The 24,929-nt window shown below is 47.9% G+C and overlaps 1 protein-coding gene across 1 annotated transcript in view; it reads left to right on the top strand.

The window, feature by feature from the left end:
• LOC135917796 (nose resistant to fluoxetine protein 6-like) overlaps positions 1–24,929 on the top strand; it is a 413,546-nt gene that overhangs the window by 327,175 nt on the left and 61,442 nt on the right. The window contains exons 6-7 of the mRNA XM_065451401.1: positions 3,494–3,664; positions 6,517–6,610. Of these exons, the coding sequence (XP_065307473.1) occupies positions 3,494–3,664; positions 6,517–6,610 (265 nt within the window). The remainder of the gene's footprint in view (positions 1–3,493; positions 3,665–6,516; positions 6,611–24,929) is intronic.

Below are 24,929 nucleotides of genomic sequence, written 5' to 3'. Positions count from 1 at the left end.
TGCCCGCCTGGAGCGGCTCCGGGATCGGCACCTGGATCCCGACTGGGATCGGTTGTTCTCAGTGGCTTTGGCACATCCAGGGAGGTGCGGGTAGTCGTCGTCGGTGGTAGCGATGGCGGATGGCATTGTAGTACAGTCGTCGCCGTTCCTCGTCGAGCGTGCTCTCTCCCATCGCCGTCGTCGCACCACGTATGGAACGTGGTAGCGTTCCTTGCAGGCTTTGTCGGCGGTGAGATGGGGGCCACCGCAGAGCTTACATTTGGGTGCACAGTAGTGCTCCCGAGTGGGGTTTGGGGCACCACAGCCTCGGCAGATAACGTCCCCGGGGTTTGGGCACACGTCCGCACGGTGGCCGAGGTGACCTCAGGCGTAACATATATCGACCTGCCTGCGGTACAGCGTGCAGTGCATGAGAACCGATGCGTAGCGCACACTCGATGGCCATCGAACGCCACGATTACAGCGGTGGTGGTGCCTATGCGCTTGGCGGCCAATGCGAGTGGATTTAATCTGTCATTGACAAATTTGGCGTCAATGTCCGTCGGGCCGTCTTGCTCGGGGACCCCGCGGATGACTCCCTTGCAAGTAGACTGTGGTGCCGCTTTGTAGGCGCTGATCTTGTGGGTAACGCCTTGGATGCAAATTTGCTTTACTCGCACGTAGCGGTGAGCATTTTCTCTTAGCGGAGTGCTTGCCACTAAGATATTGTTTGTTGTTGGGCCATAGCGTGTCCGAGTGTTGTGCCGGGCCGAGGCGGCAATGGCGTCGGCAATCACCGCAGGGCCAACCTTTGCTATGTTAAGTTCCCCCCGAGGCCTTATAATAATACGGATGTCATCTTTTGGCAATGGCGGCATTCAGCTCACGCGGATGATGGCGTTTTTAGCATTTTAATGGCCGTGGGTCTCAGTTCCTCCACGTTTCAACACGCCATATGGCGGAGTAGGGTTAACGCTCTCACGTTTGGCTGCGGCGCGGCGAGACTGTGCAGTCTGCCAGCCTTGATCCGGGGTGATTTCCTCCACGGCAATGTCCTCCCCGGCCACTTGGTATTCCATATCTGTGCACAAAAACTGCAGCCCAAGTGGCGGCGGCGACGACGTGAAAGAGAGAGCAACACGCCAAAAGTGGCGCTGCGCTAGCGTGCGCTTGCCACGTCAGATCAGGGGCTCCCCTCGTTAGGGCTAGCGAGGCGGAGGCCAAGCGACGATGGGAAAACCGCTGTAGAAGGTACAGATAAACACTCACAGAGTCCAGAAAAGTGTCCACATAGTCCGTGCGACTTCACGAAGCCGTCGTGCGCAACTATTCCCATGAAATCGTGAAAAATCGCCACGAAAACATTGGTAGAAACAACAGCCTAATTGAATTTCTCCGCACACTCCGGCGTCTTCTTCTTCCTCTGCGAAATAAATCTATTTGTTTTATTTTCGACCTTTTATTATTTTTTTGTTTACAACGTGGAAGGACCCCTCCCCTTATCGATAGGAGTTTCGCCGCTCATACACGGTACGGAACGGTCTTCTTTATATGTTTGCAGCAAGCAACTCTCGAAAGCACATGGTGCTGCTTCTCTAGACTGAAACTGACACAGTGTTAAAAAAATAGTGTTTCTGGTCGAATTGCGTTACTGCTAACTATGAAATCAGTTTTGTGAGCAGTACAATTATTAGTAAGACATCATTGTGTTTCCTTTAGTTTCGTGTTCAAGAGCTGAGCTTTAGGCCCATAAAGAAGTTAGTACAGTTCGCCTTCCGCAGATTGCCTTCAGCCAAGAGGAGATACCCCTTTGTCCTGTGTCAACTCGCATGCATGCCTTTCCGTTAAATCTCGCCTAGTCTAAAGGCCTTTCGAGTAGCCGTGCGTAGGGGGTATAAGTCCCAGTGCAAGAAAGTTAGTTTTCTTGGCGTTACAGAAAAGTTTGTGCTGCTTTTCAAGGAAAGCTGCTTCAAGAAACTGATGAACGCAGATGCAAACAGGAATGCTTCGCCGTGCACGCGGTGTTAGAGATACCACACAAGAATGGAACGGCTTGCATAGATAAGGGTAGGTGTGGCTGATAAAAAAAAACAGCTAGGGAAAAATCAGTAAGGCATTGTTTAATGCGCTCAATCACTTGCATTGTAGCAACTGCGCCCAATGTGTACACACATACATCCATGGTAGCCTGAGAGCATGTCGTTGGATGTGCAACAGACGGAAGCCAGACCTCGAACACAAGGTAAGAACTCGGGGCGGCCGATGTTGACAAGAACAATAAAATCTGAAAATAAAAAAAATCTCAGAGTGTCCCTAAACGGCTACCCGACACGTTCATACTTTTGAGGTCCTAGCGAACACATTCCCGTCGGCTCTTACTTCGCTGAAAGGCAGTGCCCCAAGAAAAGTTATGAGACGTGACTAGACTTTCATGACATCCCATAATACGCCGTAAGAGGTATGTAACCTTCGTCGCCGCATGACCCCCATCGCCCTATTTCCGGAAAAACTCCTCGTGACAGGCGATTACGTTTAGAAAGGCATATTTATATTATGCACATACTTCGCAAAGATTTGATTGCGCTTTCTGTTGAGACCTTGACTTAAGGCGAACAGCAGTTTGGAGCCAGGAAATGAGAGTGCAACGGAAGCTCGTGCCGCGCTCTCTCGCTCGCTCGTGCGTCATCACCCTTTCCTCCAGGGATGGCATGATCTTACATAAATAAATAAATAAATAAATAAATAAATAAATAAATAATATATATATATATATATATATATATATATATATATATATATATCTATATATGAGCAGGTACTTTTAGGCTCGAACTAACGTTCATAGTTTCATGTCCATCTTCTCTAACAGCAGCACTCAACACGCACTTCAGGCAAGCGCGCTAAAAATACCAGCAGTGTTAAATACTCCTCCCACTCGGAAATACCTCTAGAATGAAAAAATTCATTGTGTCACGAAATTTATTTAATGTTCAACTTGTGAACACTGTGATGCACACACACATACTTCCGCATAAAGAAAAATTAGAACAACTTGTGCACATTTATAGAGAGTGCCTTTATGGAGTGTGGAGCTCCATGCATAGTAGATGCGTAACAAAAAAGTAATAAATAAATAAATAAATAAATAAATAAATAAAACACGTGTTTAGGCGCTTACAGTTAAAGCGTAACTAGGGTAACAGATAATTATTTGTACAGAATTTTCTCAACTATCCAGAACCGAAACTTCACTCCAGCATACCGAAAACGCCAATATGGGCTTCGATTTGTGTTGTGCCGTGCCCGACATCTTATAAATTGATTGATAGAAGCGTTAATTTCCTGATTGCTTGCTTGACAATCTGCGCGCTTGATTGATTGGTACATTGATTTGTATCAGCGAAATTTTCCTCCGGGTTGCCTGTATCGCAGCCACTGTTTCCGAAATAAGCGCAACTCTTCTGCAGCGTGTCCTGATTCTTCTGCGCGTTTCGCTCGCGCTCTGCCGCCGCAGCTCTCCTGTCTCGCTTCACGACGTCCTTCTCGATGGTGCGGAGCCTGCGCAGCGTCTTCCGGCCCGAGACCAGCCTGGGCCCCCTGAGTGCCCTACATGGACTGCGTTCGCTGACGCTACTGTGGTTCATGCTGGGGCACATCTTTCTGTTCCTCAACTACCAGTTCTTCCGTGAGTGCACGCGTGTACTCGCGCCAGTGTCCGAAGTACGCTAGACAGTACGAGCTCTTGCTGATTTTAGGGCTACAGCCATTCGAAGTTCCAGCCAATCACGGCGGCAGCTGGGCTGCACGTGCGCGATGTAATAGGAAATACCAAATTAGTTTTCGAGTAACAACTTCTCGAGGCGTGTTCTTGTTGCACCCATTATATCTCTCGTCAAACATTGCGTCTTCAGCAATACTTTTATGTTCGGCAAAAATGGCGGGACATTGGGACTGTAGAAATTGAAATTTCAATGTTCCCATTCACATTTCGTTCATGGGAGGCAACACACAGGTTTACATGTGCTCGAAATAATAACAGTTTGCACATTTTTTTTTCAGGTTTTCTGAATGACAAAGTTGTTTGCTTGCCATATTAACTCCCCCGCACCTTTTTTTTAAAAGCAAAGAAATTTAAATGAGCGAGTCAGGTTTTGCCATCTGTATATCCTTATTTATATTTCAGTCCATTTTGCGGGTGGAGAAAATGAGCTGCTTCGTCTGGGTGACTTCCGTGTCACTCGGTGTATTTTCTGGGGTGTAATGCAATCACGCTGAGCTTCCAGAAAAAAAAAATAGAAAAAGATGTAGGAAGCAAGAACGAAAGCGGCCCGGCCCGGCTGACAGCGCGAAGTCGCCAGATGAGAACTGCACTTGAGTAGCCGTTGGTCGGGATGTCGCAGAGAGAAGAGACCAACGGAAGTAGCGCTAACGCGTAAACACTATAAGCCCCGAAAGGCGCATGCACGAACAGTGAGGAAACCCCCTTGAAAACCTCGCAGTCTCTTCAGAGACATCGCTGGAGAGTTGGCCTCTCTGGTGCGGAACAGTCATTTCCACTGTCTTCTTTTTTTTTCTTTCTGTCTTCTTGTTTTCTCTCATAACGTTCTCGCGCAGCCTCGAAAGCCCGCGAGAAAGCTCAGGGGGCTAGATTAAACACACGACACGGACGATAGTAGCGAGCATAAGACAATATACTCCTTTATTATTATTTTTCCCCTTTTGTCCCAAACCTAACAAGTACTATCCACACGGAAATCGGCGCCGACGCGCACTTCACGCCTCGTATTTACGTTTCCCGGCCGCGGATGGGTGTAGCAGAAGCCGAGCCTAGGCCGAGACGCCTTGACCCCGACCAGAATCAATCAGCCTCGGCACGGGACGCGTGAGACGGGCGGAATGATAATAACCTTTTCTTTTTTTTTCCCTTTTCCTATTCTCGCTTACTCGGTGCTGCCGCTAGAATATATGCGATGGCGAGGAAGAAAAATGGCCTTCCGACTCCGAGGGTTAGTGGCGCAGTAGCCGAAAAAAGGACACGCTCTTTCATAAAGGACGGCGGGATCCGGCGCAAAAATATGCGGCAGACACGCGGCGGCATTCTGCATGGTAGCGAGACACTACTAGACCCCGTCGCTGCCGTGAGTGCATGGGCTAAAGAAAGGGCCGCGGAGTGGAGTAGGTGCCGCTCGACGAAGGCCAAGCAGAGCGGCACGAAGAGCGCGATAACTAGGACGTCGATTGGAAGGCTATGCAGTGAACGAGAGTCCCTCGCTCAAACAAATCGGCACGACTGCATACTGATACGAAGGGCGTCCCACGAGACACTGCGCCGAATAGGGCTTTGACTGGGGCTAGTGCCGTTCACGACGCATGCGTAGCATGCCTGTTTACTACGCTACTCGGGTACTATCGCAAAGGCGAAATGCTCGCTTGTGCGTATGATTCATGAGCATACGACAGAGCCGCAAGGAAACGTTACGAGCAGCCAGCGCTTCGTGCAGTCAGCACATCTTTTGTGAATAGTTAGAATATACGAAGGCTACGAGCACAGAACGCGGCATGCATAATATGTTGCGACATATAGTTCAGGTCAGTTAACCTGGTGACATGACTCCTTACGAGCGTGGCAAGAGGAATACTGCCAATTTTCCTATTTTGCCGAAATAAAGTGACCAATGTGAAGACACCGGTTAAAGTGAGTGCTAAGGCCTGTAGTGCTTTTATGACTAAACTCGCAGTTTCACCTGAAAGGCGAAGCATCAATCGCGATCGCAAATTAACTGACAGCCATACGAAGTAAGGATAGTATGTTTATGGACCGTATCAACTTGTAAACATTGGCTTGTTAACTAAGTTAACAATCCTGGTGTCAACACGCACAACAAACATGAAAGATCACACTCGATGACCTCGGACACTCGCTGTCGAAACGCTGGTGTGAGGAAACGCGGCAGCAGCAGAAAGCAAGGTGATCTTCGTGACCCCCGCTCCCTCCCCTCCCTCCGGCGCATGGCAACGCTGAGTACCTCGCGCGTAAAGGTAGGCGGCGCGCTTCCTCTTCGTTTTCTTCCCTATTTGCGCGGGCGACATTGAGCCGCGCTCGTCGGCTCCCCTCGCACGCTTTCACTCGCACATACAGCGTTGGGCTCGCGGCGACAGTGTTACCGCCCTTGGACTTTATACGGAACCTCACAGTGACGGCGACGCGAGAAATGCACTTGGAGTATCCATACAATTGCTATCACAATAAAATATGGAATTTAAGAAAATAATCCGGCTACACGAGCGCATCACATTCTTTCACTACAGCATAACGCAGTTTTGACATAGGCGGCGACATGTTCTTTTTTCCGCGATAAAGTGACCGAAGCGAGAGGACAAAACAAAACAGGGGAATCAGAGTCTTCTCCCATTTCCGTTATTCCTCGCCCGGAATACGAAGTTGCCGTGTATGCTCGTGCTGCCAGGCACCGCTTATTTATTGTCCGCGGCCTCCCGCCAGCACTGGTCTCATCCCTTTCTCTGCCCGCAACGCAGGAAATCTGATGATCGCCGTGGGCTTTGCCAAGGACTTCTCCTTTCAGATGGTCATCAACTCGACGCTGGCCACGGACACATTAATCTTTCTCAAGTGAGTCCATGCCCGTGCACATGCGGGGGAAAAATGGCTAACGCGTAGTGGCGCTGCAGCCGCGCACCGTAAGGCGACCATTTCGGGAAAGGCTTGGGTTTGCCGAAATGCAATGCGCTCTATGCGCGCTTGGGTTATGCGATAATCTGAGTGTGCGGCAGTCGGCACATTCTGCGTCATGCGATGGCGAGTAGATGAACCTTTCGCTTATCCGTACAGTCTACGCTGACATTTACGAGGTTGCATGTATTTCAGCCTCGTTTCTTAACCTCACGCGAACACCGCACGCTTCACTATACAAGTGAGAGTGCAAATTATGAGAACCGCTGGAATTACCACGTTTGGTTTTTTTTAGCACTGCATACGTGTGCAGTGCACTTCGCTGATAAAGGGAACACTCTTGCGTGCAGCTGTCACTTGGCTGACGCTCTAACTGTGTGTGTAGGATGAAAGTATGTCAATACATAACAAACACAGGTAGGTAGACAGGCGCTAACACTACTAACCAGAAGTCATCTGCTCCAAAGCTGGGCGATTGTGCTCTTACGAGAGGGGATAAATGGCGCGTGCTGTATGCTCCTGCGTTATTTTTAATGGCGATATACATTACTCATGCACCTCCAGGCGTCTGCGAACATGGCTCTTGTGTTTGAGCTGGCGAATGTCGCGCCTACATACAAGCAGTAGTTATCGTTTGTACGCAGTGCAGAAACGCACGAAAACGACGTCTGAGGAATACACAGAAGGCAGATCTGTGTCACGTCTACTCTTTCTTTTTTTCACTGTGTGTCCTCAATGAAGTTCAACCAACTCACAACTCACCATACCGAAGTTATCAGCACATCCGTATGGTTATGTGGAAGGTTTTTGGAAGGTTTTAGGTGGTGTGGTTAGTGCTATTCATCGGACTCATTAAGCTCAAAGCTCAAAGAGCTTGCGTTAAAGAAAAGAAAGTGAGTGAGTGAGTGAGTGAGTGAGTGAGTGAGTGAGTGAGTGAGTGAGTGAGTGAGTGAGTGAGTGAGTGAGTGAGTGAGTGAGTGAGTGAGTGAGTGAGTGAGTGAGTGAGTGAGTGAGTGAGTGAGTGAGTGAGTGAGTGAGTGAGTGAGTGAGTGAGTGAGTGAGTGAGTGAGTGAGTGAGTGAGTGAGCTAGTTGACGCAAGCCAAAGTCACCTCCTAAAACAATGAAATTTCGCTCCTGGGGACGTGTGTAGGTGTACGCAATCAATTGCGGACATAGGAATTTATATTGTGAACTTCTGTCGTGAACTTTTGAACCGAAAAGGGAAAACAATAGTGTGAGATGCGCGGAGAGGTCGCCTAGACATGCTTTGTCAATACCCAAAGACCTACAACTCCGCGTAGGCTATTGAAGTAAGAGAAATGCAAAGGAAAAACAAAGAAAGTGTGTGTGGGGGGGGGGGGGGGGGGTGGGGGGTCGCAACAGAAGCGTAAGAAACGCTCCGGAAACGGATCCTCAGCGAAAAAGAGTTAATTGAGGAATGTCGTATACGTGCCGAAAGGTGTCGGAAACGTTATACTGCAACGCAACACTTTTTCTTAATCATAAGCAGAGAAATCCATTCTTCCTGGCAGCAGCTAGTAGCAAGTGCCAGAGTGACCGGTGGGTAACTAACGTTTATTGCGTTCGGAACAGGACAGTAGCTGGCTATTCCGCAAAAATAGTTCAATTTTGGTCGGTTTATTAAAGGGAAGCTGAAGAGTCTGTCGAATTCAATAAGACGCTCATATACGGATGCGGGGACCTTATAAACAATGTAGGTAAAATTTTGGTTTTTTTTTTTTCAATTAGGAGCGACGTAATCGTCGGTTGAAATTGCGCTGTAGCTCCGCCTCCCTTTGAGTGAGCGAGCGGAGCGGAGACCGGAAACCGCGGTGTTGTGACGTCAACTCTGCTTCGTTCCTTCGCAGTGTCCGCGACCGTGCCTGACCGCGCTTTTTTCTGCGTGCGTGCCATCGTAATCTGCTTCCATCGACCCTGCATTCCTTTGCTGGTGCGTCTGCGTGTATGTAGAGTGGTAGTCAACGTGCGTGGTAGTCAACGTGAGTGGTAATCAACGTGAGTGGTAGTCAACGTGAGTGGTAGTCAACAGATGAAGGTCACTACACGTACTGCATGAACCGGGAAGCTTTTCACGCGTTTAAACCGTCTTTGTAGATTGCCGACAGCTTTGGACAGCGCACAAATGCCGACGATCGCATCCCCGCTTACGTTCCACGAAGAGGCATGCAGGAACACAACACTACACTTGTTTGACCGGAAACTAGCTCACTAGATCGGCGAAAGATCGGCGAGATCACTAGATCGCTTTGCAAAAAACATACTCACCAAAGAGCATTTCCAACACGAGGAGATCCCAAGACTTTGCTTTCGTTCGCGTCGAAAACACTGCTCGCACCAGCATCGTTTGCTTCTTCGAGAGGCCGGCTCTTCGCAATCGGCTCGTACATGTAGGGAGTAACGCCGAACTCCTCAGAAAAACGCAGTCTCTCTAAATTTTCCCTTACCGTCTCAGAAAAACAGCACCAAACTACCTGGCACCGCGCTTCATGTGTAGCGGCAGCGGTCGGCAGCGGCAGAGTTGACGTCACGAGGCGCACCGACCAATCACAGGCGGAAACGAGACGCGCGAGCTGGGCGTGTCCGCTGCTGCACTTTTCGTTGAAATAAAATATATTTGCGCTTTCTTTCGCTCAATTTCGATACGGTATTCGAATTCGGAGGGTTGAAAACCATTATGTACAGATGTTCACTCATTTTTTCTGGAAAACCTTTCAGCTTCCCTTTAATGCATCTTTGATGCGTGCACGTCCGTTTGACGGGGTGGGTGTTCGCGGTTTTTTGACATCGCGCGACAAACAGGGGAAATGGGCGTAGCCCGAGAACCTTTGACCAATTGCGAAGGGCCGATGGTGAAAAAACGCGTAGAATCAGAATTATTTATTTTTCTTGTGTCCGGTATATTCATGCATATGCCGTGCATGCAGGTAATATCATATGAGGAGCTTTCGTGGTTTTCCTGATGACGTGTGACAGATAACCGAAGTAGGGGGAGGGGCGCAAAACAATTGGCCAGTTGTGGAGGGCTGCTATGGAATGGAAAAGGTTGGAATATCCTGACGTTATAGCTACCCAGTTTCAGTGTTCCGGGCGAAATTGGTCGGAATTCGTTACTCTATAGATATACATAAGGTAACAGTGTCAGCTTTATGCAAGTCTGGTCTCGGTTATGAAATCTTCGGATGACGGGTTTCAAGTCTTGCACTAATTATTATCAATCGTCTTAGTATTTCGGTTAACGTGATAATTAGTCAAGTTTTCACAAATGCTTGTTTATTACTACATGGAGTCATATTAAAATGTATACCTTCATCGTAAAAGAAATACCAAACAAATAGCTTAATTATCGCATTTTCCGTATATTTAAGAGATTTCGAACACATTTTCTTAAACACCCTGCACAAGCACATAGCCTTACATGTTTTTATTTAGCTCATGTCGTCTTGCTCCTTGTTTCCTCTTTCCTGCCGTCCTTCCTATCTTCCATTTCTATGTTTCCGTTCCGAAGAGTAAGGCGTCGTGCCCCTTTCGGTGGCAGTTGCCAGTCCGCTCCTCGCTTTCCCTTTCCTGCTAAATGTATATATTTGTTCAAAAGAAATAATAATAATAATAATAATAATAATAATAATAATGGCCCTGAACTTTGCGCCATGAATGCTCTACTCAATGCCAGTCGCACTGTATACCCGTTCCTGGTATCAGCATGAAGGAAACCATGCCAGAAACTGGGCTTCAGTAAATTGCCCCAGGAAACCGCCAAGAAATACTCGCATACGACTCATATCTAAACCGATGGGACTTGCTATTAACAGAGTTCATCTTGCGTTTTGTACGCATCGTCTACTGGTCAGCGCTTCTCTTCCGTATTGTGCTGTAAACAACATTGTACGGTCAAGCCCATCAGCCTAACGTTACGGCATAAAAGAAGCCGTCCTTCACATCCATCAGCAACCACCAGGACGACGGGTCGTCTTTACAGACTCAAAAGCGGCGCTACAGAACATGCGCACTCTGAACAGGAATAATAAGCGACATCCAGTGCCCCGAGGCATCTTGTACATTCATTATATAAGGCCACTGTCACTGGCAACAGTGCCGTATTCCAGTAGATTTCCGTGCACTGGTTCATGTGCGAAAGCGAAAAAGTGGATCTACCTGCCACAGGGCTCCCATTTGAGAAATTTGCGGCGAATATATTGTTGCAGAGGGAAGAAGCAAGACGGCAAATGTATTTACAGTATGTAGACAGTTCAAAAGAACAAGTCCACAATAGGCCAGTCGCTGTAGTGTCGTCATCTACACCCCCAAGCTGGTGCTCCTCTTGCTCAATGTTGTGCAGAGCAGCGTAACTTAATTCCCCCCGACGTGGAAGCGCCGTCCGGGTGCGTCTTAGGCAGAGAAGGCCTGGTAACATTTTCGGCCGCTTACGTGAACGACTGCATGGGAAGCCTGGATGGAGCGAGCAGTAGGTCGGACCAGATAAATCTCGTATGTTACGTCGGTCACCTGGCAGAGGACCCGGTTAGCTTTTCCGAGGGGCCGACGCGGCGGGTCGGAGACCATAGAAGCACTGTATCCGCGGGAACGTAGGTGACGTCACAGGGACGACTGTCATAAATGCTCGTCTTCCGGTTCTCACAAGCACAAACGCAACGGCGAGCAACTTGGCGTGTTTCTTCGGCTTGGGCAATTACTTCGCGGGCATACTCAGACACGGGATCTTGAGGGATAGGCGTTATTGTATGAAAAGGCAATACGGCATCTCAGCCGTGCGAATTAAATGGAGAATAAGTTGCAGTGCCGTGGCGTGAATAATTGTACGCGAATGGGACGAATGAGGGAGCAGTATCCCGGAGACGATGGTGATCAGAAACAGACGTGGAGGGCACGTCCGCTATTGTTAGATTAAGCCGCTACGCAAGACCATTCACCTGCGGATGGCATGCAGCAGTAAGTTCGTGTTTGGTAGAACAGGAGCAGAGCAAGTCGTCCACAACTCTAGAGACGAAGTAGCCACCCCGGTCGGTAAAAAGTTGACGAGGAGCGTCGTGGTGAATAATGATGATGTCCAACATGAAGCCGGCTACGTCTTTGGCACATGAGGTTGTGGGTTCTGGTGATCCCAAACCATGTTGTATAATAATTCCCTTATTGCCTGAGCCAGGAAAAAAACCACCAGGGGGCCGTAGAGTACAGACGTGTCTCACATGAGCTCCCGCGTCTCGTGCTTCTCACTCCTGAACAAGGCAAGTGACAAACACAAGTTTTGCACCGCTGCAACCGGCAAGACGAGCGAAATCGGCGGACACTAGTCACTTTCGGATCAGTGTAGCTTATCTCAAGATATCAAACGTTATTCCTGACCACCGCCCGCCCGCCCGGTTAAGCTTAACGCCAAAACCAAAACCAAAGCCAAAACCTGGCGCCGCGCGCCACGTTCGCATGAGCACAGGAGTGCTCGCCAACGCCGCGGCGAAGAGTCCCTACGATGATCCGAGAAACAGCTGCGGTAAGCTAAATGTCAAAGAACCAGAAAGAAGATGAAGTAAATGCAATGCAAACAGACCGGACGGAAGAAAACACCAGGGAAGATACATGGAACCATCACGCAGAAAGCGGCCGAATAATCGAAGTGGAAAGCACCTGGATCACAAGAAACAAAATGGCAAGAAAGACGCCTCGAATTCAAGGACGTCGGCAAAAAAAAACGACCAATGAGCAAACGTCCAATCCAGCTCCGTCACAGCAACAACGCAGACCCAGGATGCCGCCCCTGCCACTTGACGACTTCAACATCGCCTACCTCCCGCAAGCAGGTCTCGACCTCACCCAATGAAATACCAACGCAGTCATGCACGCCATCGGTAGAGCGAGTGGACTATCGCAGCAGGACTTCAATGACAAAGTACGCGTGCAAGTACAGAGAATCGAAAATTTAATCATGGCAAGCACAGCCGACAAAGAAGACGCCAGGATGCTGGTCAGCATAAACAGAATACAGCTCGGAGGCACTTACCACAACGTCAAAGGCAACATACGAACCCCAGACAACGTCTCCCGAGACGTCATCAATAGCCTCATACCAGGAACAAGCACCGCAGGACTTATTGCCGGAATCCGAGCACTGGCACGATACACCGTTCACGCCCGAATGATGGGTCAATCGGCCGCGGCAGTCGTATTCTTCGAAGGACCGCACGTTCCCTACTACATCATCTTCCAGAGCGTAGACTTCCGCTGCAGACCATATCGTAAGTCAGTGCAGTACTGCCACACCTGTGGCAACACGGGACACCGCAAAGACGTCTGTCCGAGACCAATCCCAGATTTTTGCTACAAATGCGGCAAGACTGGACAACCACAAGACCATTGCAAACCGACCTGCAAGCTCTGTGGGGAAGCGCTCGAAACTGCAAATACAGAGTGCAAGGAGAGACTGAAGGCAAACCCTCCACTGTACAATATACAGCAACAGCGCCTCAACAGACTACAAGAAAGAGACAATCACTGAAGCTCCAGCAGTGAAGAGTTCCCGGAGCTGAGCACCTCAGCCACCAGCTCGAGCAGTGTCAGTGCGCGCAGCTGCCCCAGGCGCAGCAGCTCCAAGCTTCGAAGTGCCTCGCACTCACGTTCCCGCTCTCGCTCGCGCTCAGTCAAGCACGGGAGCTACGCCGACGCGGTAAGCGGCTCGAGTGACGCGGGTGGTACGACCAGCTTGTTTACATCGGCCGAAGCCGCAGTCATACGGACCCTCGAAAACAAACACCAGAACCTGCAAAGCAAACTGCAGAATCAGCACAGCTAATTGCAAAGGCAGCAAAACCTCATAGACAAGCTACACAGCAGTCAACAGAAAAAGCAAGAGCTCACCGACAAACTGCTTCAAAATTGTAAAGAACAACAGGAACTCACAGACAAGCTGCATCAAAAATGCCAGGAGCTCGAAAACATAAACAGACAGTAGGGGACGACGTTGACCAAGGCCGATGTTGAAGCTATAGTGGATGCAAGGTGCCTGATATTTCAAGAAGCCTTCATGAAGAACATTCACACCACAATGGAAGAAATTGTCCATTCATCAGTCGAAAAAACAGCCGCAACCTTCGAAAACAAGATCCCCACGTTAAGCGCCAAAATCAATGGGATCGCGCCACAGCTCAACAATTTTATAGCGCACGTAAAGAACAACTACATCACCAAGGCAAAGCTCGACAATTCGCCCCCCACGGCTCGGAAGAAGGCGCGGGCGAACAGCCACAGCGACTTTCGCTCGGTCTCACCTACTCGCAATCGCCGACGCGAATTCGAATCCATTGATGATGGCGACCTCTAACCGCAAGGCAAAGAACCAGCATTCAGCTATTTGCACATGGCAATGGAACTGTCGATAATACCGCCCTCGACACGCCAACCTGCACGAATTCGTCAAGTTGAATCAGCCCGACGTCACAGCACTACAGCAAACCAACACGCAGAACGTCCGACTGCAAGGATACGCCGCATATGCACAAACCCGACGCACTGCCATACTGGCCGGTGAAGAAAACTCTCACAGCCCAAAAACACGACGTAGAGAACACCCAGACTGAACACACCTCAATCGAGGTTTTACCGGAACGAAAGACGCAGAAAAGCCTATTCGTGGCCAGTGTGTACAGCCCGCCTCGCGACCAGCTACCGGATTTCGATCACTTTGTACGAGAAATCAGAAAATCCATGAATGGACACCAACTCGTCATAGTGGGGGACTTCAACACCTCCCACACGGCATGGGGCTATCATACCAGCACAAAGAAGGGTGTTAGAGTGCACGATGGCACCCAACAACCCAGACTCATCCTCTGGAATGATCCTCTCTTAACCACGATAATTGGAAACAACGTCTCCAGGGACACAAACCCCGAATTTACGTTTACTGCGGACGTCCCCTGGGCAGAGTGGAGTCCACTCCAGGAAACCTTAGGTAGCGATCACCATATCCTTCAATTAGATGTAGTACACACCCGTAGACAGACGAAGACCGGAACTGGACGGCTAACCGAATGGAAATCCTCTAGGGATGAGCTAGATTCCGGAGCAAGCATAATTGACATTGACGAGTGGCTCAAAAATGTATTAGACAAAGCGGAACGTCACACCAATATCATACAACTCGATGTCGATACACCCGTGGTCGACGCGCACCTCCTCCATCTCTGGGAGGCCAGAAGTGGCCGCCTGAAGAGCTGAAAGCGACAGAATATTAACAGAAAGCTAGAGACACGCATCGCTCTCCTTACCAAGCAGGCTCAATACTATACGGACAACCTCGTCAGGCAGAACTGGCACGCTTTCTGTGACAAGCTACAGGCGACTCTGAGCGCGAAGGAGACCTGGCACCTCCTACGCGCACTCCTGGCCACTGAACACACCAAAACGAAACAGAAGCAACACCTCCACAGTCTTATCCACAACCATGCCAGATCAGAAGAAGGCCTCCTGCAAGAAATACGAAAGAAACTATGCGGAGACGCACCCTCTCCCGCGTCAACTCGCAACAAAGGATACTCTGGAAAACCGAATCCAGCACTTGACTGACCCTTTACGCAGGCCGAAATCCACGTAGCCCTATCCAAGCTGACTAGAAATACCAGCCCTGGTAAACACCGGATTGTTAACACCTACGCAACCTACCGCAGCAGGCCAAAGAGGCTCTCCTCCGTTACTACAACGGGTGCTGGGAGAAAGCAGAACTGCCTGCGGTATGGAATCACTCGGACATCACCATGATCCGCAAGCGTAATAAACTTCTCAGCTTGGAGAACCTACGCTCGATTTCCCTCACCTCGTGCGCGGGTAAGTTTTTTAAGTCTGTTGCACGAGCGCATTACCCAGTACCTGGAAGACAACGGCCACCTACCGGACACTATGTTCGGCTTCAGGCAGCACCTTTCATCGCAGGACGTACTCTTACAACTAAAAGAAGGCCTCCTATATTACCTAAACAATCGAAGCAAATACTCCATAGTGGCAGTAGACGTCAAGGGAGCCTTTGATAACGTTAGCCACGATGCGATACTCAACAACCTCGAAGGCACCGGTGGCGGCACTAGGACCTACACGTACGTCAGAAATTTTCTGATGGACCACAAGGCAACAGTCGGGATCTGCAACATCCGCAGCGAACGCTTCCTACTTACAAAAAGAGACACCCCCGCAAGGGTCGGTGATTTCACCGCTACTCTTTAACATAGCTATGATCATGCTACCCACACTCTTCGAGACCATACCAGATCTGCGTCACGCGATATATACTGATGACATCACGCTCTGGACCAGAGCTACGAACGCTGAAAGAGAAGAAAGTAGCTTACAAGAAGCCATAGACGCCATCGAAAGCTATCTCCAAAACTGCGGCCTCCGCTGCGCCCCCGAGAAGTCTGACACCTCGTCCTGAAAGCAAGAACGAGAGGCCGGCCACCCAACTACGTATAGCTCGACCCCAGCGTCCCCCTCAATGGGACAACAATCCCGAAAGTTGACACTATACGATTACTTGGACTCCACATCCACAAGGATGGATCGGGAGCTGCCAGTCTGCCGAGACTACAACGCACCTTTTCGCAACTCACACTTCGTCAAGAGGATATCAAGCCAAAGAACTGGGCTCAAGGAGCAAGATATGCTATGAATAATAAAATCACTGCTCACCAGCCGCATCACATAGGGCGCGCCGCACCTGGCTTTGAAGAACGCTGAAATAGAAAAGCTCAGTGTCATGATAAGGAAGGCAATCAAAGTCGCCCTGGGATTCCCCACCATGGCCTCCACTTTACGTCTCATTAAGAGTGGCGCCCACAACACGTAGCAAGAGCTCGCCGAAGCGCGCAAGAACAGCCAACTGTAATGACTCAAGCTTACGCCCACAGGGAGATCAGTACTCCGACACCTGAACTACAACGAGACGTACGTCACAGACACGGACAACGAAGAGCGAATCCCACAGGACGTTCGAGAGTACATTTTCATCGCACGTTTCTCGCGCAACATGCATCCCATATACCACAAGAGTAGAAGACAGGCTAGAGCCAACGCCATCAAGCGAAATTCCAAGCACGACCGGAATGCCCGATACACCGACGCGGCCAAGTATCCGCATCGAAACGCGTACGCTCTCAGCGTTGTAGACTCCCGAGGCTGCGAGTTAGCATCGGCAACCGTCAGGGCACGCAACCCGGAAACGGCTGAAGAAGCGGCAATCGCTCTCGCCTCCACCATATGCACAGACGCCGTGGTTATATCCACTGACTATCAGGCCGCCGGTAGAAACTTCTCGAGATGCTGCATCTCGGCTGATGCACTCAAGATGCTAAAGAGACGAAACATTCCGGTCCTGTACACTTGCGTAACGTGGGTACCCGGAGACGAGGCATTAGAGGGGAATAAAGCGGTTCATGCCGCAGCCTTCGAGCACGTCAGCCGGGCTCCCCTCTGCCCACGCGCTCTCCGACCCACGACAGAAGAGGCGGAGGCCGTACCCACCGACTATTCGGCCATATTACAGCACTACAGGCCCGAGCATCGAGTGTACCGTCCACCGCACCCTAAACTCGGCAGAGAAGAAAACATGATCCTTAGACATCTGCAAAGTAACTCGTGCACTCACGAAACGATAATGCATCGTCTCTACCCGACGCTCTACGGCTACCTCTGCCCACTCTGCAACGTACCCGACACTCTGGCACACTTGCTCCTGGAATGCCCGTGGCAGGAAGGCCGCGAAATGCAACCAGAAACGAACACAAAACAAGCACAAGAAGCAAACCACCTATTCGAAACGTTGGAGGCCAAGCTCACCTTCGGGGACCTGGACGACCAATGACAACTCGTCGCCAGGGCCAAGAGGGCAGTCGAAGCCAAAAAGTTCCTGGACTAAACAGCCTTCCCACTTAGGGTGATACCGGGCCTGGCTCGGGTCACTGTTTCGAATAATACGTTTCTTCTCTCTCTCTGCGTGAGCCAGATTTGGGGAAAGGTCGGAGGAGGTCTACACCAGCACAATAGAAGGGGTCTGCAGGAAAGTCATGAGGTTGGAGTCGACTAGCAGGGGGCATAGACGGCTTCTTTCGGCGCTAACATTACTCGCAAAACGCGGCGTAGCCGCGGACCAATCGGTATAGACTTTATTTTGAACTTTTTATTTCATCATTCATCATTAGTACAGAAGGAGGTCCCGGAGTTACAAGAACTGTCAGGGGGACCTCCTATTAGTAATTTAACATTGCATGAATTAATACATTTTGGCAACATAGCAACGACAGACATCAGAAAACATGAAGTTAATGAAAAAAAATAAACAAATACAAAAAGTTGCTTACAATAATTGAAGTTCAAAACACAGCAAAACATGTAGACCAGGCCAAAAAAAAAAATCGTCGCCAGACACGGTGGTACGTACGAGATTCCCCAAAGTGACTAGAAGGCGGTACATTGTGCAGCTGGGACATAGCACTGGTACGAAGATGCCGAAGAATGACAAGCAGCATCTCAGGTTCATTAAGGTGCATGCTGCACCCATATAAAATGCCATCCTGGAGTAGGAACACCACTCAAAATCCCTCTCTCCACTCAATAAACCCCGTCCTAATTACTAGACTTCCGTGTCAGCTTCCTCGTCACCTTGAGACTAGATATAATGGACTTCGTCCGAACGCCGCATTCACCATCAGCTACCTGTACTGCCTTGAGTTGACCACCAACCCGTATTGTGATAACTGTGGTGCATTGGAAACTGTTGAACACATTTTGTTGGAATGTTCAGGTTACAGAGACGAGATGATTAGTTATTCCGTTAGAATTGGCTCCGCTTCCCAAGTACTAAATTAAAGAATACTAGGTCCTATGCCTTCTCCTACAAAGCGAATGGTAAGCTTAAATTGTTTTTAATATTCCTTGAAGACATCGGCTTAATTGACAAGCTCTATCCGGCCAAATGCTAACAACCATCACCTTTGACTAACCTGTAAATATCATGATCACATTTTTTCATGTTTATTATTATTTTTCTTTTTTTTGTCATTTTTTGCCTTCCTCCTCATAGGACCTTTCTGTACCCGATGCACTTCCCTGTGCTCAGTAGCATGTAGGAATCTACGTGACTGCCGGCAGTCTCTATTTTTTATTGGGAGCTGTATTTTCTTGTACGTTTGTTTGTTTTATTTCCCTGTTGCTGATAATCTCCGGACGCGATTTTTTTCCGTGCTTTGCAAATGAAGCATTCATAGGTTCACTTCCTCCACAACGTGTTGTAACGGGATCTGGCAAAAGCTGGCTTCCTGGACGCTGTGAAGCTGCAAGCTTCAAGTAGCGAGATTGCGCCGTGTCGAGTTCTACTGTGCGACGCCACTGTGACTATTCAACGCCGACCAAGACCGGCCGTTTTGTGTATACGCGGAGGAGAAGGCGCTTGCCACGTTGTTCGTGCGTTTATTCTTTCACGACGAGAGCCGTGTCCGCTTCCTGGCTGCTCCGAGAGCGCGCACAGCCACCGGGGCGAGCAAGCCTCCGAAACCGGAAATGAGAGCGCGTTTGTCTCCCGCGCAACAAGAGCGTGCTTCTCCCGTCTCCCCGCCGAGCGGTGTATCCCTGCCCGGCAACTACGTGTAACGTCTCCATCAACGAGCGACCAGAGGCTGCAGTGCCTGGCAACGAGAGGAAGCAATCATTTGTCTCACTTCCCGCGCGAAGTTCGCAAGCGAGCGCAGTAACCGCAGTTCGCGTTGTTTAGTCCTTTCCGTGATTTCGGCAATGACTTGGTTGGAACGTCACAGAAGCAGGGGGCCCCTACAAATGTGTTGTCCGCGAGTGATTGAATGATATGAAGGATTGACGTATACCCGATCCTATGGTTGAGCGGCTATAGCGTCACGATGCTGAGCTCGAGATGGTGGGTTCGATACCTATACCTCGGCAGCCAAATTCCGATGGGCACAGAATGCACGAAACGCTCACGCACTGTGCTTGGAGTGCACGTAGAAGAACTACAGCTAATCCTAGTGAAAATCGATCCCTCCATCCCGGCGTCTCTTATAGACACTTCTGCCCCATCTCTTGCTTTGAGACGTTACACCCCATTAATCAACCATAGCTGGGGCTTCGCGAGCGAAGTTGCTGCTTCTCGTCGCCGTGGCACAGTTGTTTGAAGAATCAAATGTCACCGTGAAACGATGCCATGTGGGCAAACATTCAGAGCCGTGAAAAGGCTGCCCCACACATAATACATAATCCGCAGCCATCTTTGGACGCTCTACAGAACTTTGCATCAGCCATGTCTCGAGAGTGAAATTAGTCGCAAAGAAGCTACCTTCAACTATTGAGCTCGAACTGACTCTGCCTCTACACAGACGTGGTTAAGACGCGACGTTCTTCTTCCGTGCTTGGTGCCTAATGTGAGGATGTCGAACACTTCGTTCCACGCTATGCGGTGCCAGCATTTCAACGAGCAGAGAAAGAAGTTGGCTACGCGACGTGTCTTGTCTTACCAATGCGAGCTTCCAAGACGCAGGGCTTCCTGAAGGACAGAAGGCATTCACGGAAATACTTTGAACCTGCTCATCGCCTTCCTCCGAGACACTGATTTCACGAAACTTTGCTGAAACCCCGTGTTACCAATGTCACATATGTTCGGGCAGCATAGACACTGCAGCCAACCCTTACAAAATTTTCTAGTAACTTTGAATAACATTTTATTATACAAATGGTATTAGAACCTACCAACGGTTTGTTTAATGCGTCGAAACCGTTTTTAAACTTCCTACAAACTTCATACCAACATCATGTGGACTATTGGCCACCGATATTAAATAAAAAATTTATTTACGAACTTTCTTTAAACGATGAATGAACGTGCTTCAAATATTAAAAGCAGGATTTACTAACCGTCTTCATACTTTTTAGAAACTTTATAGTAACATTCTGCCAACTTTTTGTTTCTCCACCTAGAAGCTTCCTAGTAACGTTTTTCCAACTTTCTGTTGCTCACATTAGAAACATCCTTCCAACTTTCTTGTACATTTCAGCAACACCTTGGTGACATTTCCCGCTTTCTCCAGAATTTTTTTAAGTATTCTGGTACTGTTCTAATGTAACTTTACACATGTGTGGGATATAAATGTATCTGTTTGCAAAACACAACAATCTTTACAAACACTGATATTTATTTTGTAACCCTTTGATACATGTCCTTCGAAGCCACAAGCAAGCAGCAACGAGGATGCATTCTTTATATCCCCATGGTCACCAGATGTAAATATTGTTAAAGTAGCCTGATGCATTGTGTCAGTACATGTGGACGGGACAGCATGTTGCAGTCATGCTCAAGAACTTTAAGTGACCTACAATGAAAGGGAATATTTTAACTGACTTCCTTACCACACATGCTTAGAATGGCGTTACCACATCTGGGGCTCAAGGCCTCTGTTTAGGCGACGTCATTGTGGGCATTAGAACACCACCGAAAAAGCGAATGAAGCGCTACTGATGCGCTGAATATGAACCTGTTACATGTAGGAATCATACAATTGTCTAAAGCAGCCATAAACCAGTTGCGACAAGGATATTCAAACTTCTTAGAACGGCTTCAGCCAGACATGGCTAACTGTCAATAAATGCAAATGACATCACTTATGCAGTATACAACTTTTCAAACTTGAAATGTCCTTGAAACAGTTCTCGTTACTGTAATTTTCTTGCATTTAACAACAGTAAACTCATCAGTATAAACGCAGCTGCCTGTACTGCTCAGCCATGGAATGTCCATAACCATAGTACCTTACAAAGAATATTCTACATTATATTTGGCAGATTACTGCTGAACAAGTATTTAGAAGAAATGCTCCATATTGAATAGAGTTATGAACAAATTTCAAACCAGTAATTGCCAAATTCTATATCTTCTTGCTTGTAGACTAAAAAAATTGATTTCACAGAATGCACCGTGAAAGAAATCTATATGTACATTTACAGCAAGGCACCGCAATTACTTGCCCTATATTCAAAAGTATAATGTGCATGTAAATTTGTATTTTCTCAGCTAGATTGAACTTTGGCAGACATGCAGCTGAAAAGCACTTTGTTTGAAGCATATGGCACCTCGTGGCGTCAAATGCTTTGGCAGAACACGCAGCAGTGGTTAAGTACATCAGTGACTGCATGAACTCTAGTATAATTGGCCAGAAAAGAAACTGGAAGCCACGCCTGTACCTGTGGGGTTCCTAGAAATACAATCAACAGGATACACGCTTATCAAAACGAAGGAACCCTCTCCGTCTTATGCGCGGTGCTTGCGCCACATGCTAAAACCTACTTAAATAGGCACTTCTACTTTTTTGCCGCATTGTGAATAAGGCTTTCGAATGTCTTTTTTTGTTATGTTTCATCCCGACCAAACAAGCTTCCATCAAACTCTCGATGATAGAACTTTTGTGCGAAAGCATTGAGGCACTTTTTGCCTAAACCATGTACTTAGGTGGTAGAACACATTTTTCTAGGTGCTCTAGAGGGCATTATTCGCAGTATGAAACCACAATTCGCTAAGAGTGCAACAAATATTTAAACTATATCAAAAAGTAAATAGTTCAAAATGAAGTACAGGGTAGCTTGAGCTTGAAGCAAGCCCCCTTGCGACATCTTGGTAAATCCGAGGGAAAGTAAAATCAATTCTTCGCATTACACATAAGTAATTGCAAAGAACAAGCTTTTTCCCCGCGAACTGAAAAAGGACAAAGAAATGGAGAAAAAATATGGCAATGTAGGAGTGAATTGTCAGCATTCAGCTGTGTTGTCATGGTATGGCTTGCAACTACTGCACTGGGCTGGTTGTTATATGATTCAGCAGTTTCCTATACCACGTTACCAACTCAAATTACTGTAATGTATAAAGCAGACCAGCTTCCAGCCTGAAACGAACCTGCACATGGGACTCATAGTGAGCTTCTAACATTAAAAGTGTAATGATTTTTTATAAGTTTGAGGAATTGAACTCCCGTACTGACTAGAAATTCAGCAGCTACCCATAAAGCAAGAAAATATATTGTTTTATGCAAATGTTTTAGGAGGTGAAGTGGGGTATGCGATACATAATTGTTACCGATTGGAGGGAAGAATATAGGCACACAGGCAATAGTGTGAGAATCTAACTCCATAAGACAGCCTAATGAAAATATAAAAATGATACACATCTGGGCACCTCATGCATCTCAACGAGGTTCTTAGAAAGGCAATTTGGCTAGATAATTATAGAGCCTGTATGGAGTATATCATGCATAATTACTTAAGCCCCCCAATTATATGTAACTCAGAGGAGGCTACTTTGGTAAGTCGATTAAGCTGAGGGCATTCCAGATCACCAAAAGACAGAATTCAAGTGATCTCCCACTAGAAATCCCGAAATGGCACATACAGTAAAATGATTGCATATTACGCAAACGTATCCTAGAATTCACAAGGTAGCGACAGTTTTGTACGCACCTTTGTGAAAGCATGCAGATCAGGTGCTTTATCGTTGTGCTGCCCAGCTTTCAGCAGTGCAGCAGGTTCCGGCAGGGTGTAGGGATTCCTCCAGAATCCACATAGCATTTAACAATAAGAAATCTTTGTTTATTATACTGTGAAGGTGGAAATTTGTGATTTACCAATGTCATATGGAATTGCAAAGAGTGCCTCACACAGCCGGCTGTCACAACCTCACACAACCTCACACAACCTCACACAACCTCACACAACTCACACAACTCACACAACCAAACCAACCAACCTCACACAACCAGATGCATCAATCTGCGTCTGGTTGTACAAATCTCTTCGTTATATCTTAGGTTGTTACACTGCTATTTTGTAACAAGTGAAATTTCAGGAAGCAACGAAACCAGCAGCAACAACAGACTACAAGGACGATCATCAACAAAACTCAAATATATAGTAAAACACAGAGCATTGGATTAAGAAAAAAATATTGCGCAGATGAAAAGCATTCTGAAAGCTAGGCCGCGATTTCGTAGCGATGCTAATGTTTTCGGTATACGTTAATGGTTTGACGGACGCCCGGCCCGGGTTAGCCGGCCGTTAGCGGTGGGCGACAAGAGTGGCATAGAATCGAGCGGTAAGTATTGCTACAAAATCGCAGTCCTTACTTTATTACGCAACGCCCTAACCTACGATTGTATGAGCTGACATCCTGTTCTTAATGAATATATATATATGTATATATATGTATATAAATGCCGGCGTGTGATTGAAATGTCTCGATTAAAAAGCAACATTGTTATTGTAATATCGGCCTATATCTGCTCTGGAACACAGACAGGTTCTCGCGACGTGGACCTTGAAACCCAACTGTATACGTACAAAAATCTTCACGCAAGGTTATATCTGCTCAATCGTCAAACTTAAGAATCGTGTGCCAAAGCGCGAAGCCCATGATACATCGACGTATCCATTAAACATGTACAATAGTTGCAGGAATGCCTACATAACGCAGAATTTCTTGCCAGGAAACTACCGAGCAAACAGTAACTTTCAGTGTTTTCATAATTGTGTGCCGATTCAGTCATTACAATCAAGGCTAGTAGCATATACTTCACAGAAGAATACTAGTACGCTGTAACATCAAAAGAAGCTTTCATGAAATCGCTTGCTAAATGAACACAGCGACATGGGCAACCTACAATCAGAAAGTGCTCTGCTCTGGCTAGTTACACGACGCTCATTACATGAACCATAAGCTTCAAGAATGCGCGCGAGCGCCAAACTTGCTTACCTTTCAAGACGTAGTCAGCAAACGCTCCTTCATCTCACACGTACCGTGACACCGACGTTTTTCTGGCGCAAGCACTGTAGAACTTTTGATGAGCTCCAGCTCCACAAAATCACAACCTTCAACAAAGCCTTCCATACACTACCAGACTTTTCACGAGAGCGCGGGCAGGCAGCTCGGCAGAACAAAGGCAGCTCGGACGGGCGCTGTGGTGGGAGACTCACTGTCGACACTGGTGGATCACGCCCAACACACGGCGAAATAATGGCTTTCCAAGAGTCCGGAAGATTTTTGAGATGGTTATTGCACACGACAAGGAGCACATTTTGTCTAGGCACTTCTAAAACATAATTCCACTACCGCCTTACAGAAACGAGTACTTAGTACAACCAATGTGGTCTGTGGACCAAACAAATACTGCAGTAGCGCCACACTGCGGTTGTTAGAAA

This window comes from Dermacentor albipictus, unplaced genomic scaffold (genome assembly GCF_038994185.2).
Source record: "Dermacentor albipictus isolate Rhodes 1998 colony unplaced genomic scaffold, USDA_Dalb.pri_finalv2 scaffold_13, whole genome shotgun sequence".
NCBI lineage: Eukaryota > Metazoa > Arthropoda > Arachnida > Ixodida > Ixodidae > Dermacentor > Dermacentor albipictus.
The sequence above is the reverse complement of the archived record's forward strand: the minus strand, read 5'-3'. Positions and strand labels throughout refer to the sequence as shown.